This window comes from Conger conger, chromosome 4, assembly GCF_963514075.1.
Source record: "Conger conger chromosome 4, fConCon1.1, whole genome shotgun sequence".
Lineage (NCBI taxonomy): Eukaryota > Metazoa > Chordata > Actinopteri > Anguilliformes > Congridae > Conger > Conger conger.
The window spans coordinates 63,787,406-63,804,608 of record NC_083763.1 but is presented as its reverse complement, the minus strand read 5'-3'; the positions used below and the strand labels follow the sequence as shown (position 1 = coordinate 63,804,608).

At 43.2% G+C, this 17,203-nt stretch overlaps 2 protein-coding genes and 1 long non-coding RNA gene across 4 annotated transcripts; 1 reads left to right on the top strand and 2 right to left on the bottom strand.

Annotated features, from left to right (window-relative positions):
• The first annotated feature begins 41 nt into the window (after positions 1-41).
• On the top strand, positions 42-16,682 carry mcmdc2 (minichromosome maintenance domain containing 2). The gene is made up of 15 exons (XM_061240562.1): positions 42-138; positions 913-1,043; positions 1,120-1,179; positions 1,428-1,623; positions 2,243-2,386; positions 2,686-2,787; positions 3,389-3,517; positions 3,609-3,846; positions 4,340-4,545; positions 4,624-4,790; positions 5,306-5,485; positions 6,721-6,863; positions 7,325-7,434; positions 8,372-8,562; positions 16,545-16,682. Exons 1-14 carry the CDS (start codon positions 42-44, stop codon positions 8,536-8,538), a joined length of 2,070 nt encoding a protein of 689 aa, XP_061096546.1. The 3' UTR covers positions 8,539-8,562; positions 16,545-16,682.
• On the bottom strand, positions 9,850-13,438 carry LOC133127399 (uncharacterized). Of its 2 annotated transcripts, XR_009708621.1 has the most exons (6): positions 13,310-13,438; positions 11,059-11,118; positions 10,775-10,839; positions 10,499-10,563; positions 10,233-10,298; positions 9,850-9,982 (listed from the first exon to the last, which is right to left on the bottom strand). It is a non-coding gene; the product is annotated as an uncharacterized LOC133127399 (long non-coding RNA). The 2 variants fall into 2 exon arrangements; XR_009708622.1 differs by lacking the exon at positions 10,233-10,298 and having other exon boundaries at positions 13,310-13,436.
• LOC133126672 (transcription factor 24-like) lies at positions 15,411-16,731 on the bottom strand. The gene is made up of 2 exons (XM_061239011.1): positions 16,288-16,731; positions 15,411-15,524 (listed from the first exon to the last, which is right to left on the bottom strand). The coding sequence occupies exons 1-2, from the start codon at positions 16,729-16,731 to the stop codon at positions 15,411-15,413; spliced, it is 558 nt and encodes a 185-aa protein (XP_061094995.1).
• Between the last annotated feature and the right edge of the window lie 472 nt (positions 16,732-17,203).

Here is a 17,203-nt window from a genome sequence, read left to right as displayed (position 1 = left end):
CAGGAGCAAGCTCGAGTTTAAACTGATTTTGCGCGCGAAATATGGCGGAGCTCCTTGAAATGAAGGAGGCGATTGTTTCTTATTTGGACCGAAGTGGGGGCCTTATTCAGTTTGTGGAAGACTGTAAACGTTACAACGGTGAGGTGGCTGAAACCCATGAGCTCAATACTACGCATTTATTGTTAGGTTGGCTTGATGGCTGAAAGGTGTCTCCTGTATCTGCTAACGTTAGCTAGCTACAACGTTAAAAGAGTTGGCAAATTAGTTTATTTGTTTGAGAGCTTTGTAATCTCGGCCTCGTATTGGTTCGCAAATGGATAGCTATCGGTTGAATGATTTTCTTTTGTGATGAGGACATTAACCCACACTATGTAATTTAATTGTAAATGGGTCTAACTTCGTGTAAACTTGTAGGCTATAACTTAAAAGTCCATTAATTTCCAGGAGGCTGAAGCTTTTTGTCGGACATGCCAGTGGAACTCGCCTTCGAGTGTATGTTAATTACATAATGTTACGTTTTATTTATATGACCGAGCTTTACCATCAAACACGAGGTGCTTTTCACATCAGCACAAAAATAAGATTGGCCTACATCAGTATGTCCATTTACATACTGTAAATGTACCAGTCTTACCTAACTGGCTTCAACTGCACGGGGTTTAGGATCATCAGAGGTTTTTAGAAAGGCATAGTGTGCCTAAAGTATACCTTAGAAAATGCCCTTCCAAACTGAGGTTGTATCATGCCACATCATCTCCATAAAGGGTGCAGAGCAGGATGAACACACTATGAGGAGGTATTATTTTGCTGGATTTTACATCATGTATATTGTTCCATTTCAATAGCTATAGCAATAGCTTATAATGTGAGTTTTATTTTATTTTTATTCTAACAGTCAGCTATTCTTCCCAGACTCTCCACAGAGTGAGGCAGTGTATCGTTTCTGCATACGGGTGAATCCCACTGATCTGATTGAGTTGGATGCTTGGCTGGCGGACTGCCTATTACATGATCCATTCAGAGCCACTGCCCTCTTTCAGTCTGTAAGTTCAGATAATGACATACAGCATATACATTATTTACCATTTAATCATCGATCTAAGCACTCTCTTCTTTTAGGTGTGCTTTCTGTCAATCAAGACATTATCACTCATTGAAAATATACACACGGAAAACCAGGTAGATCAGAACTCTGACTTGAAACAGGACCAACATTTCTGCTGTGAATCTAACTTTGTCATATTTGTAATGTGAAGGGAGATTTGAATGTATATACAGTGCACTGAACACAGCAAAGTAATTTCATCACATACTTTTCCCTTGAATGTTACTTTAACAATACGGGTCATCCGTTTATATTGCATTGGACATCAAATAATGTTCAGAAAACCCACGCTGAACCCCTGTCTTTCCCCTTCTGAATGGAGGTGAATGTTGTATTGAAGCTGACGCACTTGCCGCCATTTCCTGAGTATTTCCTGGACCTCTGCAAGTTCCCACGTGGGTATGGCCCCATGCGGCCCGTCGCCATGGAGGGCCTCACGGTCGCCATGACGCGCATCACCAAGTACACTCAGGGGGCTAGGTTCCTCTGCACCGACGACGGCTGCCCCTTTTCCAGAGGTATCTCAATGATGACCCCCCTCCTGTCTAATCGTGCCCCTTTATCATACATCTTCTTAAAGCTTCAAAGTGATTTACAGGGCCCCTATTGTCACCAACAACCACTCTTATTGAAACGTGTTTCTCTTCTTCAAGCTCCAGGAGACAAGGCTCTACGGGGGTTTCTCAACATTTGTGTCGACCCTTTCAGCTTTTTTAGTCTCTGTGTCCAATTACCTCACCATTTCAGTCGCAATGTTATACTGTATTGCTGTAGTTAACATGTTTTGTATCATGTTTTGTTATACCATCTGCAGTAGTGGCCGTCACTCGTCGTCCTGGAGAGCCACATCGATGGCTTTTGTTTTTACTCAGCACTTAATTCATCAATTAAAGCAGTTAATTACAGTTAACTCGCCTCACCTCGTTTTTTGGGTCTGAATTGGTTGCTGATATTAAGACGAAAACCAAAACCAGCACACCCTGTGTCTCCCCAGGACCAGGAGTGAGGATCACTGATCTGCAGTATTGTAGTACAGTGTACAGTATTAATCTGCTGAATGAAGGGAATGAATCCCACCGTATGGAAGTTGCGAGGCTTGAGTGTAGCTATGAGGCTTCAGTCATGAGTACCCCACAGCAGGGCTCCTCTCTGTCCCAGGCTTCCACCACATCAGAGTGCACGCCCCAGGAGCCACGGAGTCCGTCACAGTGAGGAGCGGCTTCACCTGTGCGCTCTGCTCCACGCCTCTCAAAGAGGACGTCAAGTTCAGAGTGCTGGGGGGTGAGAGCCTCACGCAACCCGTCCAGGGTCCGAGAGCGACCTCACCCTCTGCTAAATGTGTGAAAAATGTGTGTGGGGGACTAGGTTGCTTTAAAAAAAAAAAAAAACATGACGAGTACACGTCCACAGAACCTCAATACAAGTCAAGAAAGCTAATGTTAAACTAATGACTGCAGGTTACTTGGTGGCTGTCAGAATCCCAATAGCACAGTTTATCTGAGTTTTGAAGTCCCTGAGTCATACAGCAGGGTGGAGCTTGTGTATTTTGGTGTGACACCCATGCTGTGGTTGTTAAACAGACAAGCAGCTGGTGGAGATGGTCCCAGCCCAGGCACTGGATGTGCTCAGTGTTCACACGCCCTGCTCCTTCAGGTACCAGTCTGTGACCTTGTTCCTCAGAGGTAAGTGTACTAGCAGTTGGCACTCCATATACCCTCCCAGGTGCAGAAAAACACAATTTATTTTAGAGGTGTTTCTCAAATTTCAAGAAAGAAACATTTTTATCTGAAAGTCTGATTTAGATTATTTTTTCTTTCTATGCAAGGTAGGTAAAAGTAGGTAGAAAAATATATTTTACATTTTATTTTTCTCTGCAATTTTAATCAAGTCATTAAGAGGCACAAAACCAACTGACTGAGTTCAAATAAACAGAAATCCTGAGCAGACAGCCTGCACAGTTCCCCAAGTGAGATATTAATTGCTCCTGTCCCCTTCAATAACATTGTCAAGCCGTTGCTCTTGCGATACAAACATTTCTCAGTGCCAGCATTAGCATATTCTGTTGACCTAGCCTGAGAAAGGAATTTGACTTATTTGGCTCTAGTTACAAAGTATATATGTTAATAAATGTAAGGAACATTCATTAGAGAGACACAAACACTGAGACCTTTATTCTGTGAGTGTTCTGCATTGCTTTTGACCTCGGTTTAGGTGCCTTGCATATATTTTGAACAGTCAACTGAGTAGCCTATTAATGTTATGGTTTGGTTTTTGAACGTTTAGATGAACTGTGCAACTCCATGAGAATGGGCCGGCTCTACAGGGTGGTTGGGATACCAGCGCATGTACACCAGTGGCCAAACATCACCTGGAGCGTAGAGGCCAACACCGTTGAGCCTTGGACACCAGAACGTAAATATTCCCTCAAGTTTGTAGTTTTGATGATACTCATATGAGTGTGGTAATGGTGTTATCATGTACTTCACATTTTACCTTCACTCAGACCCCAGCTTTGTGAGCAGTAACTTCCAGGCTCTGCTAGCAGCCTCCGCCTGCTCCCCCTGGAGGTTCACTGCCATCCTGGCCAACACGTTCGGGTCACCGGTGGTTCCACCGGGCCTGTACAGCACCCTGAAGCTGGCCCTGCTGCTGAGCCTGGTCCAGACCAGTGAGGATGACCCAGACTCGCTGAACTACCTGGATGTCTTGGCACTGACCAATGACACTCTCATAATAGAAAGGTGCTTAACCACACAGCTGTTTTCATACGTAATGGTGGCTTGGTGTCTAAAGCACTAGTCCTTGGTGTAGTGACACGCTCCACAGTCCGAGATCCAGTCCTGACTGAAAATGCTGTCTGTGACTGGGTGAACCATGCTGTAACACAGCTGGCCATAGTATTTCTGCCAGTGGAGTTTCCCTCTCCTCATACTGGAGAGTGACTCTGATCCATCAGGATTTTGCAGTCTGCTTGTGGCAGTTATGCACAAGTGTATTTCTCCAGCACTGTGCATAGCTGAGCTACTGGAGTGGAAAAGAAGCTGTACCTAGCTGGACCTGTCATCTAGTTTCTGGTCCACTGACTGAACGGAGGACAATGCAGAGACTGGGTCCTGAAAAATGACATGTATTCCAATTTGGGAAGAAGTTAAATGTGTTACAGGAATTGGTCAAAAAGAATAAAGGTATTTTGGACCCTCAGATTTGACCCTCATCTATTTGTCTGTCTGTAAGGCTAATGGCCTATAGCCTGGGACTGGCGGGTCGGGGGATACGGCACCAGGTGACGGGGGAGCTGTTTGCATCCCTGTCCAGAGACGAGCATGGGACAGGGGCCGCCAACGTGCACGCAGGCTCTGCCCTGCTGGCCAGCGGGGGCGTTTGCCTGCTGGGGGACCTGGCCTCCTACAGGAAGGACAAGATGGAGGCGCTGCAGTCAGGTACTGCGCATAGCCTTGTGCTCCTTCCAACCTGCAGTTCCCTGTTCTACGCTCACCCTGGCTCTCCCACTCCCCCAGCTCTGGAGACCAGGACCGCGGCCCTGTTCATCCCAGGGAAGAAGTACGGAGAGGACGCCGACCAGCAGCTCTCCTTTCCCATCCAGTGCAACTTCTGGGCTCTGGGCGACATCACCGCGGGCACAAAGAGGTCCCTCATCTGTGACAGCGCTATTCTGGGGACAGCGGTGAGTTCACACACTCTGAGGGGTATTTTTGGAAATCCCCCACAGTTCCTTTTTAGCTGTGACTCATGCTTATTGTCCAACTCACAGGGGGTTTCCACAGAGCATGTAATTCTCTCCTGATTGCTGATATTAAAGCAGTGCTGCAAGTGTTCCTGGAGGGCTACTGGAGCACTTCACCCGTAATGAACCACTGACAATGTGGGGGGTTTTTCAGAATCTAAGATCTCCTCAATAATCAGCAGCCCCTCTGACAATTACCTTTATTTAGGGTCTGAGTATCAGGCAGGATGTGGAAGCAGCTCCTTCTCCCCCCTCCAAGGAAGCTCTTCATTGTTCGCTGCCTTTGATTGCGCCTGAAAAAAAGACAATGGCTTTGATTTCATTTCCCCTCTGGCCTTTGTGAAAGGAGACTTGATGAAAAGCAGTAATCTCCTGGAATTGTGAAAGTTCCTCATTATAAGGGAAAGTGTGCTGTGCTGGAACAGAAGGCATGCTCTTTCCCCTTCTCCCTGTAGGAAATGGGATCGGTTCCTGCCCAGGTCGCTGAGGCCTTTAGCCTGCTGGTCCAGTGTCGTGACGTGGGCAGGGATCGTGCTCTACTGCCCCTAGTGGTCCACACCCTGAGGCTGGCTGTTCGGCCTGGGGAGCCCCTCTACCCCGCCTGCATGCAGTTTACCACACGGGACTACCAGGAGGTACACCACAGAGGCACTGGGTGTGCTGTTCTGTCTGCATTGCAAATATTTGAAGCATTTAATTACATAACAGAGTAACTGTTATCTCTATACAATATTCTACATGTTTGTGTGTCCTTCAGCTTTGCCTGTTTATTCTGTGAGTCATATTGGGTTATTTGCACATCATAAGCGCTCATATCTCAGCTTGCCACGGGGCGTTTTTGCTTTAAAGTAACGTGCAAGTAATTTGCCCACATATGCTTTTTACATAGCATGTGACTGTCATGCACAGCACGTGACTCACTGGTACACAGTGTACAACAGTTGTGACCCCAGACTTCTGGTACACAGTGTGTGACAGTTATGACCCCAGATTCCTGATACACAGTGCGTGACAGTTATGACCTAGACTCCTGGAATACTGTTCATACCAGTTATGATATCAGACTCCTGATACAGTGTGTGACAGTTATGACCCCAGACTCCTGATACACAGTATGTCACAGTTATGACATAGACTCCTGGAATACTGTTCATACCAGTTATGATATCAGACTCCTGATACACAGTGTGTGACAGTTATGACCCCAGACTCCTGATACACAGTGCGTGACAGTTATGACATAGACTCCTGGAATACTGTTTATACCAGTTATGATATCAGACTCATGGCACACAGTGTGTGACAGTTATGACCCCAGACTCCTGATACACAGTGTGTGACAGTTATGACCTAGACTCCTGGAATACTGTTTATACCAGTTATGATATCAGACTCCTGGCACACAGAGTGTGACAGTTATGACCCCAGACTCCTGATACACAGTATGTGACAGTTATGACCTAGACTCCTGATACACAGTATGTGACAGTTATGACCTAGACTCCTGGAATACTGTTTATACCAGTTATGATATCAGACTCATGGCACAGTGTGTGACAGTTATGACCCCAGACTCCTGATACACAGTGTGTGACAGTTATGACCCCAGACTCCTGATACACAGTATGTCACAGCTATGACATAGACTCCTGGAATACTGTTTATACCAGTTATGATATCAGACTCCTGGCACACAGTGTGTTACAGTTATGACCTAGACTCCTGATACACAGTGTGTGACAGTTATGACCCCAGACCCCTGATACACAGTGTGTGACAGTTATGACCCCAGACTCCTGATACACAGTGTGTGAGTAATGACAGCAGACCCCAGATTAAACAGGGTCTGTCTCTGTTCTCTCCTCCTGAGCTCTTGGCTCAGGCGCGGGGCCTGCAGGTGGTCCTGAGCCCTGAGGCAGAGAAGCTGATTCACGGATACTACATGGCCAGCCGCAGGGTGCGCTCAGACTCCACACAGGGCTCCTCGCTGTCTGTGGCCTCTGTCAGACACCTGTAAGTGCAGCACATCGGGCACAGCACAGCGGTATCCGCTACTATAGAATGGGGATTATTGATGTGTGTGTTAAACTTCAATCAATGGTGATGTCACTATAGGGACAAATATGCGACCAGAACTGTTCTTAGTTCTCAGTAGTACCAGTTTTCTCCACAAGGTGGAGCACCTTCACTGTCCGTCCACCAGTGACCGGTTCTGCAAACTTCACTTGACCTTTTTATAAATGTAAAGCTAAAATACATTTTTTGATAGATAGAGCCAGCCAAATATTTAGAAAATCTTTTCAGCATTGTGTCAACTTTCATTTAAACACTGGGCTGTTTCTGCGACTGCAGCATACCAAAAAAAGCAAGTCGCAGGATGTAAATCTTGAGTTATGATCGCTAGGGTTTCAGAAGCCCGAGCTGGCCCTAATTGAGACGGATGTTGAGCGTATTTATTTGATTGTTTTTGCTAGGGTTTCCCTGGCCGAGGCTCACAGCAAGCTGAGTCTCAGGAGAGTGGTGCTAGAGGAGGATGCGGTGGTGGCGGTGCTGCTGTGTGAGAACTCTGTTACCCTGAAGCACGGTGAGTGGCACTGCTGTGTGAGAACTCTGTTACCCTGAAGCACGGTGAGTAGCACTGCTGCTGTGTGAGAACTCTGTTACCCTGAAGCACGGTGAGTGGCACTGCTGTGTGAGAACTCTGTTACCCTGAAGCACGGTGAGTAGCACTGCTGTGTGAGAACTCTGTTACCCTGAAGCACGGTGAGTGGCACTGCTGCTGTGTGAGAACTCTGTTACCCTGAAGCACGGTGAGTAGCACTGCTGTGTGAGAACTCTGTTACCCTGAAGCACGGTGAGTGGCACTGCTGTGTGAGAACTGTTACCCTGAAGCACGGTGAGTGGCACTGCTGTGTGAGAACTCTGTTACCCTGAAGCACGGTGAGTAGCACTGCTGTGTGAGAACTCTGTTACCCTGAAGCACGGTGAGTGGCACTGCTGTGTGAGAACTGTTACCCTGAAGCACGGTCAGTGGCACTGCTGCCGTGTGAGAAGTGGTGCCCGGTGCTGCACCTGCTCACTCCCCGTCATCCAGGATCACACAGTGTGGGATAAGCATAGTTTTAACTCCAGGTATCAATATGGTCATTATCCAAAGCCCGTGCTTAAAAGTACTGGTTCATAGGTTTTCAGTAGACAGACAATATGGCATAGCTAGTTTCATCTGAGCCCCATATTGCAAAGACCAGAGAGGACATGGGTACATCTTTTTGCTTTTTTTTTGCTGTCATGATGGACATAACTAGCTTGTTTTCTCGAGGTCACAAAGTAAATGAGAACCGTGAGTTTCAAATGACTGCCGCGACTGGAAATGGCTAAGGCGGGCTCCGGTCGATACCCGAGCTTATTAGTTTCTACTTTGATCAAGGCCTGCAGTTAACCGTTCACAGAAATGTACTGTAGTTGGGGCCGGGGCTTTGCATTACCCAGCCTGGGGCAGACGGTTTGTGTGGGGATTGCAGGTGCCTCAGCGCTCGTTATCCCTCCCGACGCCCTGTTTCCGTGTGACCTGCGCGACCTGGACTCCCTGCACAGGAGAGACCTGACCTTGGAGCAGCTCCACCAGCAGATCCTGCAGTTCGTGTTCGCCTACGCACCCGGGGCGGCAGGCTACATCACTGAGGAATAGAGCAGCCAAGAACACCCCGCACAGGTAGCTGGCCCCATAACAAGTACAACAGCCATGATACAATGGCCCAGTTACATTCATATTTCTGATGAAATGGAACAAAGTATTTAACTAGGTTATTTTATTTACCTTTATTTATACAGGGCAGGTTGCCTGAGCACACATGCTCTTTTGTGAAGCACCCAGTTAATGCTCCCCCCCCTGTATTAACTGTGCTGTACATACATAAAAACCATTCCTTGGTTCTTGGCCTTTCAGGGTCTGCTTGAAAGTTGTGCTAATATTTGTATAGGTGCCTTTAGATTGTGACTAAGCTTAAGTGAATTAAACCATTATTTCTCTTGAGATCATACATCTGTACCTTTCCAGAAAGTTCACCAAAATCTGCTTTTTGTGTTCCTGGAGCCACCTGTGTACACTTAATGCAATTGCTCTTAAGCAATCTCATTCTTTAGTTAATATAGGCAACACAGTAAGCTTACAGGATCGATTACAACCAATCTCCTACTAAATACTTGAGCTAAATGGCTACTTTTATGCAGAAAAACAAGCAGTTCTATTACTCCCATCAGTGTATTGTTAGGATTAGACCTCACTCACCATGATAAAAGAACACTACTTGAACCCCTGGCCACAAGGCTGACAACACTGCCATACATGACATAACTGCAGTCAAAAGATAATCAGACATCTATCATGCCATGTGAAATGACAAAACGGTCATAGGGATCTGTAAATTTCACAACGGTAACAAATTACATTTATCAATAAATGTATGAATTCATTTCACATCAACTGCCATCGGTTATGACTGCAGTCATGTAGTGTTACGTTCATAGAGTTACCAAAAAATTAATTCTGAACTTAACACACCACAGGTGGCGAGAGAGCAAGTATTGGCATCACAAATAAATACTTTAGTGGCAATTCAACTGAACAAAGATGGATGAGCTTGGGACTGGACAGCACAACTCACTGGCCTTTGAGTTTAGGCTAGCCATTGGGAAAAGGGCCCTTGAGACCAGTTCATCATGCATGTCAGAGTACTGAAGGCACCCAGGATGTCTGGGTAAAAGGGACAGATACACATGCTCGGACATGCCATTCTCTTAACCAGTTTTGAAAAGACCATGCCCTTGGGAAGTTCTTGGCACAAGCATCTGAATAATTTGAAGCTATAATCTAGGTGCTAGACTAACCATTTGTGTGAATGCAATAGAGAAGCAGAAGTATCAAATACTTTTGGGAAGTAAGTGCTAAAGGCAAGATGCAAAGACTTGACTGAAGGGGAAAAAAAAGACCACTAAAATGTACAATTCCATATTTTATTCAATACATGCATTTAAATAAAATGTGAATTTTATCTACATCCTAGGCAGTTTCACATTCTGGTAGATGGAACTTCCAACTTCATATGCCTTTATGTGCCCATCAGCTCTGGCTTCTGTGAAATAATACATGACTATTAGTTATGCAGTACATTAAAACAACGGGTGTCGAATCTAGTTGCTTTAAACAAGCATCCTAGCTTTGCTCAGGATGAAGACTAGTTCTTGCTAAATGTGCAGGAGACTCAGATAGTCACAGTATCAGCACCCCACAGTGTGGTCTGATGGGTAAACGGCAAAAATGTGACATCATAGTTACATCACTGCAAGGGAGCTCCCTCATTAACCATGCAGAGACAAACTTACCATGTGAAGCCACTTCAACACCTCTGTACACGCTGCAACTCTACAAGCAGTCCAAATTCATCATGTCTGTAAGAAAAACAACTGTTAGTCCCGATAGTCGAATACTGGTTAAGTACTGGCAAAGCCAGCATTACAACCAGACTCAGATAGTCACAGTATCAGCAACCCACAGTGTGGTCTGATGGGTAAACGGCAAAAATGTGACATCATCATAGTTACATCACTGCAAGGGAGCTTCCTCAATCAGGATGCAGACACAAACTTACCATGTTAATCCACTTGGACTCCTCTGCACACCCAGCGCTTCTACAAGGAGCCCCAATCATCTTGTCTGCAAGAAATACAATTGTCAGACAGCCAATAGTCCAATGCTGGTTAAAAAGTCCAGTCAAAGATGGCATTACAGCTAGAGACTCAGATAGTCACAGTATCAGCACCCCACAGTGTGGTCTGATGGGTAAACGGCAAAAACGTGACATCATCATAGTTGCAGACATCACTGCTAGGGAGTTATCAATATTACAATGCAGAGACAAACTTACCATGTTAAGCCACTTCGACAACTCCGTACACCCTGGACTTCCACGAACAGCCCAATTCATCATGCCTGCAATAAAAACTATTGTTAGACCCCTGATAGATGGCCCAATGCTTGTTAAGTACTTGTAAAGACAGCATTACATAGCCAGACTCAGATAGTCACAGTATCAGCACCCCACAGTGTGGTCTGATGGGTAAACGGCAAAAACATGACATCATCATAGTTAGACAAATCACTGCAAGGGAGCTTCCTCATTAATATCAGGATGCAGACACAGAAACTTACCATGTTAATCCACTTGGACAGCACACCTTGCACTTCTACAAACAACCCGATTCATCAGGTCTGCAAGAAAAACAATTGTTAGACACCAAACGGATAGTCCAGTGCGGGTTAAGCACCAGTGAAGTTACAGGAGTTGCAGCCAGACTCAGATAGTCACAGTATCAGCACCCCACAGTGTGGTCTGATGGGTAAACGGCAAAAACGTGACATCATCATAGTTTCAAATCTAATGTGCTGGAGTACAGGGCCAAAAGAACAAACTGTACCAATGTCAAAATATTTGACTGCACTGTGTGTGTATTAATTTATTTTATTTTTACTTAATTTTATTTTTATTCATTTATTTTCCTCTTACCCAAGTGAGACATTGTAGAAAAAAAATAATGCCAGAACTGTGCATTTCCAGTGAAAGCCCCTATATTTAACTAACCACCAAATTGTTTAAGTTCACTAACTGCACACTTTACTAGTCATATTAGCTGTAGATTGTGTGCAAAATATCTATAGTATCAGATAAATATAGCAAAAAATGCAGCTGACTATCACAGGGAACACACAAATGAAAACAAAAGTTTGCCACCATCACTAATTGTCCATCTAGTGTGTCAGTATTGATTTTTATCTGGCCCCCATGAGCTGTACTGAAAGAATAGCCAATGTGTGTCCAACTCATTGAGAAAAAGATGACTGATGAACTGGGGTCAAAGGGCATGTGTAGCACAGCTTGGAAGCAGGACTCCCCAGCCGCACTGGGGCGGACTTAGCAGGGCTGGCTCAAATCAAGGTCAGGACCTTTACCAAGACTGCGCTGCCTTGGAAAGCCCCAAAGTCAGTCTCCCTCCTCCTAAGGCCTGGCAGGGCCGATTCCCAAACCACTGGCCACGTGGGGCATGTCAGGCCTGCCCAGAGCCAGTGGACGGTTCTAACCACAGTGGCCCAAATGGCAGAGGAGCAATTTATCATTGGATTCGGGACAAGCAGCTGCCAGTATGATTTATGACAACACTGCTGGGACATTTAAAACCCTTTGCTCAATTCATCATAAGGTTTTTGGTTCCTTTTGCCAACGTAACCAATTACCATACAGGAAATGTCAGTTCCAGACTTAACTGGAATCCTAACGCTGCAGTAGAAGATTCCAAATTCCAAACTCTGCAGTTTGTTCAAACTTAACATCTTAACATTTCTCCAAATTAAAACTGATTTTGTATTTTCTTGAAGACGGAGACATTTCATGGCATTCTAGATCAACAAAGACGGCGTAATTAACGATTTAAGACTGCATTTTGACTTGCATTTATGCACAATTAGACCGTTAAAATGACCATTCAAATACCTGACTACTAAAATGACTACGCGTACGTTTGCCAAATGAAACATTTAATTGCTGCCTTTACAATGTGTAAAACAGCCCTCATCTAGAACACCAAATATTTTTTAGCCTAATGTAATATCAATTAGCAGTATTGCTTTGCGGAATACATCAATAGTAGTAAATGGGCACGACGACGAAAGTGCTGGGGGCAGCAAGTAAAATAAAAAATAAAACCTCTTGACCCATGAAGTCAATTTCAACAAATAGTTGCAAGAACTACGCTAATGAACAAATCCAGTTCAGTAGAATATACTTTGGAGCACTTCTCAACCTATGGTAGTGGGTATGCTAAGAGTAATGGCAAAATAGGTGGCCGGCTAGCTAGTGTACGAAGTTGTGCCTCGTGCGAGAGATCTCCAGCACAATTAGCCCAATCAACAACGTGGACTCATTTTAACCAACTTAAATATGGTCTACCTATTTTGGTGTTCAGTAATGGCGAGCGATGCTTTTTTATGCACGGGCTGTTCCGTTGACTACTAGGAAACTGGTAATTCCGCTAAGCTTAAATAACGTTGATAAAGTAACTGGATCAAAGCCATGAGGATCATAGATCTTCACTCCACGTGGACGGCATTTTGTACAGAACAATTCAGAAGACGAAGCTAGCTAGTAAGTTAATAAAATACAGTCAAACGTGATCACTATGCAATCGCATTGCACTGGTCTTATAACATGTGGAACAGCTACTCGACTTAATGTATTGTTGGGTAAGTTAGGCTAACTTACGTAGAGCTCCAGATAGCTTCAGCTAGCTGTTAGCTTAATTTTAACAGTAACATGTAGCTATTTAGTTAGCACTGGTATAGCTAACCGCTTACTGCACAATGATGTCATAAAATACATGCACGTTCGATGCCTAAGCAAGATTTTTACCTGATCATGCAAAAGAGCAACAGTTTGAAGTAAACTGGTTGAGAGTTGCCGCGATGACCACGCCATACCCGACTCAAGGTTCTAAAAAAGACCACGCATCACTTTTTGATTCAATTTGTAGCGCTTCCTCTTCCGGTCCCTTTCAGAGACATGCGCAGTCTGTGCATCAGAGCCCCCCCGTAATGCAATAATCAAGGTGGATGGGTTAACAAACACAGTACTGTAGTAACCACATACACACAAAAGTGTCATGTGGCAACAAACCTTACAGCACGGTCTTGTAGCAAGCCCATTCAGATAAAATGTCCGTGTGTGTAAGCATGTGTATTTCTTTTTGCAAGCATTCCATGCAGTGTATGGTCGCGCTAGACAAACAGCAGAGAACTTTAAACGCATTTTAAACTACTTTTATTTCGTGAAGATGTACAAATCTCAGACCAGTTGATTATACTTGAGTGAAATACATTCTTTATATGTTAATAATTGCTTCATTACATGGGCTATTGCATATCAATCTGAACATGGTTATTACAGAATTGTTTCATAGTGACAATTTGCCTTCATGGTTGCTATGCTGCCTGTGATCAATGCACGATCCTGTACATCTTGGTGGACAGGTGTTCCTGCTAAAGTCATTCATGTAAATGTATTCTGTATTATTTTTTCAGTAATACAAGCTTGTGGAGAACATTACACTTCATTGGTTAAAAAAGTGAAGATTTAGTAAACATTTTTTATATTACAGATATTACATCACTGAAGCTAAAATGAAAAGTTTATTTGATGCAATTCATAAAAGTACCATCATTTATAAAAAAAAATTTCATTTATAAAAATGTAAAGTCAGTCACCTATGTAATGTTTGTTCCATTGATCACTTGAAGGCCCATGAAAATCTCTCATTCTACTTATTCTGAAAGGAGATCTAATACAAGTAACTTTTCTTTGTAAAGGCTTGATTTACAAAATATAGGTGGACTAGCAAAATCCAGAACAACGTTTTGCTTGAAATATATTGGCAGGGAAAATGATCAGCACTAAATGAATGGCATCTTCATTGTTGATTAAAGCAAGTAGCCCTGCCACAGCATAGGTGTTGATGGTTACAATCGCTGTACCTGTGAGGTAATTACAGCCTTTTCTCCAATGTACAGTACATTCATAAATACAATATGCTGCTATTATTTATTCCCTTTCACCAGAAAGTACATTCCTACATAGCAGTTTTCTACATGTAAATATGATTACGCATTCTGTATGGTCAACAAAGAATGATGAATTCAGAAACTACGCTTTATTTGATGTATTTATTTCATTATTTTCAGAGACGCCAAGGCAAATACAGTTGAATGGGTTTAAAATGCATCTTCTGTCATTTATCCATTCAGCAAGTCGTTTTTTCTTCTTTATTTTTTTACAAATTTCTTTAAATTACTTCATCGTTTCACAATTGTTCCTGTTATTTTTCAGTTCACTATCTACACATACATTTGTATTTACAACTATTCACATGAAGAAATGAACAGGCTTCCACCACCATTGTTGGGATTCTGACAGACCACTTCACATGACAAATGTTAAGTTATTCGCACATGCATTTAGTGCAAATGTTTTAACAGAAAGTGCATAGCCAAGAAGTCAAGCATGAACGCTCATTACCTCAACATGTGGAATTTCTGAAACTCTTTTATCTATAGTACAGAACTGTAGACTTTAGAGCAGAAACACGCTTTACAGAAGAAAATACACATAAGCATTTTTTTAATTATTACTTTTAATATACAATATGGCCAAATATATTAAAGAGTTTAATCTATTGTACACCTTGTTGCCACAACATATTGTTAACTCATTTAAACAATGTTCTGACTCTCCAGATTGATTTGTGTTCATCTTAAAAACGTAGAAGATAACAAGTCAATTATCTTACACATATATACAAACTGAAAGAAAGGCAGAGACCCTTGAGGTTGTGAGAGGCTGTCTGGTAGGCTGCAGTATTGTTAGTATGTCCAAAGCAGCTACATTTTTAGAAACATTTCTGAATGAACTCGAGCCTTAAAATTAAAACAAGGAGGGAAAAAGCCATGGGCACAGTTTTTTACGTCTGAGCTGTCGACGACGATTCGCCTAGGTTCGAGTTCTCAGCCTGCCCGGAGTTATTCAGAAACTGTCCCGTAGCCCCGACGTACAACCTGGATCGCATTGGCCATTTCTGTAAGAGAATAAAAGCGTCAATTGCTAAGTTATGTCACGTGTATTTAATTAAATGAAGTCTGTAATAGTTTGTATTTGGCATTTTATACAGACGGAATGAAGTGTAAGGGACACGACATTCCGTCTTTCCTGGCAAGTGGCTGAATATTGAGCCCACGCTGTTATTCCAAATTCATAGTGTTGAATGAAAGACTGGAAGACGTTCACAATATAGCTCCTTTTATCTGAGGATAACTGCTGTGAAGGGATTATTAGTCATTATGCCCGTTTATTTTATGTGGTTTATATATCTTGTGGGCCTACAGTACGGCCTACAGCACGGCCTAACTTTTACTTAAAATTGGAATATTTCCGTCCTGTTGTAGCCTATATCACACAACACTGCCAAATGTTAATTCTTATCATAAATATAGTTTGCAGCAATATGTTTTGGAATTACATATTATCTCTGAAAAAAACCCAGCTATGAACAGTCCACTTTTTTCACAGCTTTTCCAAAGCTCTGTAAATCGTACCAGCAGAGCCTGTAGCTATGTGATGGCTCGGTAGCTACAGTAAGTAATAGTTTGAGTATAATAATAATTAAGTTTTCATATATTTAAGCTTACTCTCTTTAAGATGTAGCCGAAGCCACAGGTGTATATATATTAATGTACTTATGATGAAAGCGTTATGGCAAATAAACCGTTAGTTACATTTTATAAAGATATGCTTTTAATAAAAAAACAAAACGCAGATTTTTAAAGGTCTCGCAAACTTACCTTAACCGGGTGCAGGTAGCCATCGCCTTTGAGGGAATGTAACACTTCGGTTTGTCTCGTACTCTCGCCCTCTTCCATCCCTTCCTCTTGAAGAGTTCTTGTCAGATGGGCAATGTAAGTGGTGGCCAGTATTAAGACGTCGAGCTTGGATAATTTGGTATCTGGTGGCACTGACGGTAGTGTTCTCTGTAGCTCCAAGAACGCATGTCGTAACGTCTGTACCCGACTCCTCTCTCTTGCTGCATTGGCTGCTGCAGGTCGTCCTCTGCTTCCGAGGCTGTTGGTCTGGACCACCCTGGAGCGGGACAGGGCCTCTGTTCGCCGCCTGTCCGAGGACACCGTGTCAGGACTGGGGCTGGAGTTCGGGCTGGACGCAGGACTCTCATCCATTATCGTCACGGTACCATCTCCACTATCCATGTGGAACGTCTGTCTTCCAACCATAGGAGAACGTAAAACAAACCTGCATGAAAATGTAATGAATCCAATCTTTCAGTATTTTAGCAAATTTGATGTTATACTGTCCCTTTCCTTGACCAAGTCTTTACCATTTATTTTCCATTGCCTTCCATATTTATTGAAACTAAAAATAATAAAATTAATAAATAGACTTTTACATGTATTAAGTGTAAGTTAAGTTTATAATGAAACAACATTCATTTGTATCTATTACATTATTTTGTTAGGCAGAACGCAATATAACGCTCCTCATGATGCAATCATCAAAATCGTCTCAATATATCTATCATGATACTATGCATCAATTTCGAACGTCCAACCCTAGGAAAATGTTTCCATTTACTCGCTGTTTCCATACTCTTTGAACTGAAAACAATAGTGTCTAATTCCAAATACCCAATAGTCAGGCCCATTTGTTTTCTGTATACAGCTATACATTTCAGTTCCCGTTATGTAA

Excerpts from the sequence above, each read along its gene's own strand:
- LOC133126672 (XM_061239011.1), bottom strand. The coding sequence starts at position 16,731 with ATGGTTGGAAGACAGACGTTCCACATGGATAGTGGAGATGGTACCGTG. Across the intron at positions 15,525-16,287 it reads GCTACCTGCACCCGGTTAAG|AAATGGCCAATGCGATCCAG; the intron begins GTAAGTTTGCGA and ends ATTCTCTTACAG.
- mcmdc2 (XM_061240562.1), top strand. The coding sequence starts at position 42 with ATGGCGGAGCTCCTTGAAATGAAGGAGGCGATTGTTTCTTATTTGGAC. Across the intron at positions 1,044-1,119 it reads CCACTGCCCTCTTTCAGTCT|GTGTGCTTTCTGTCAATCAA; the intron begins GTAAGTTCAGAT and ends CTCTTCTTTTAG. Across the intron at positions 3,518-3,608 it reads TGAGCCTTGGACACCAGAAC|ACCCCAGCTTTGTGAGCAGT; the intron begins GTAAATATTCCC and ends ACCTTCACTCAG.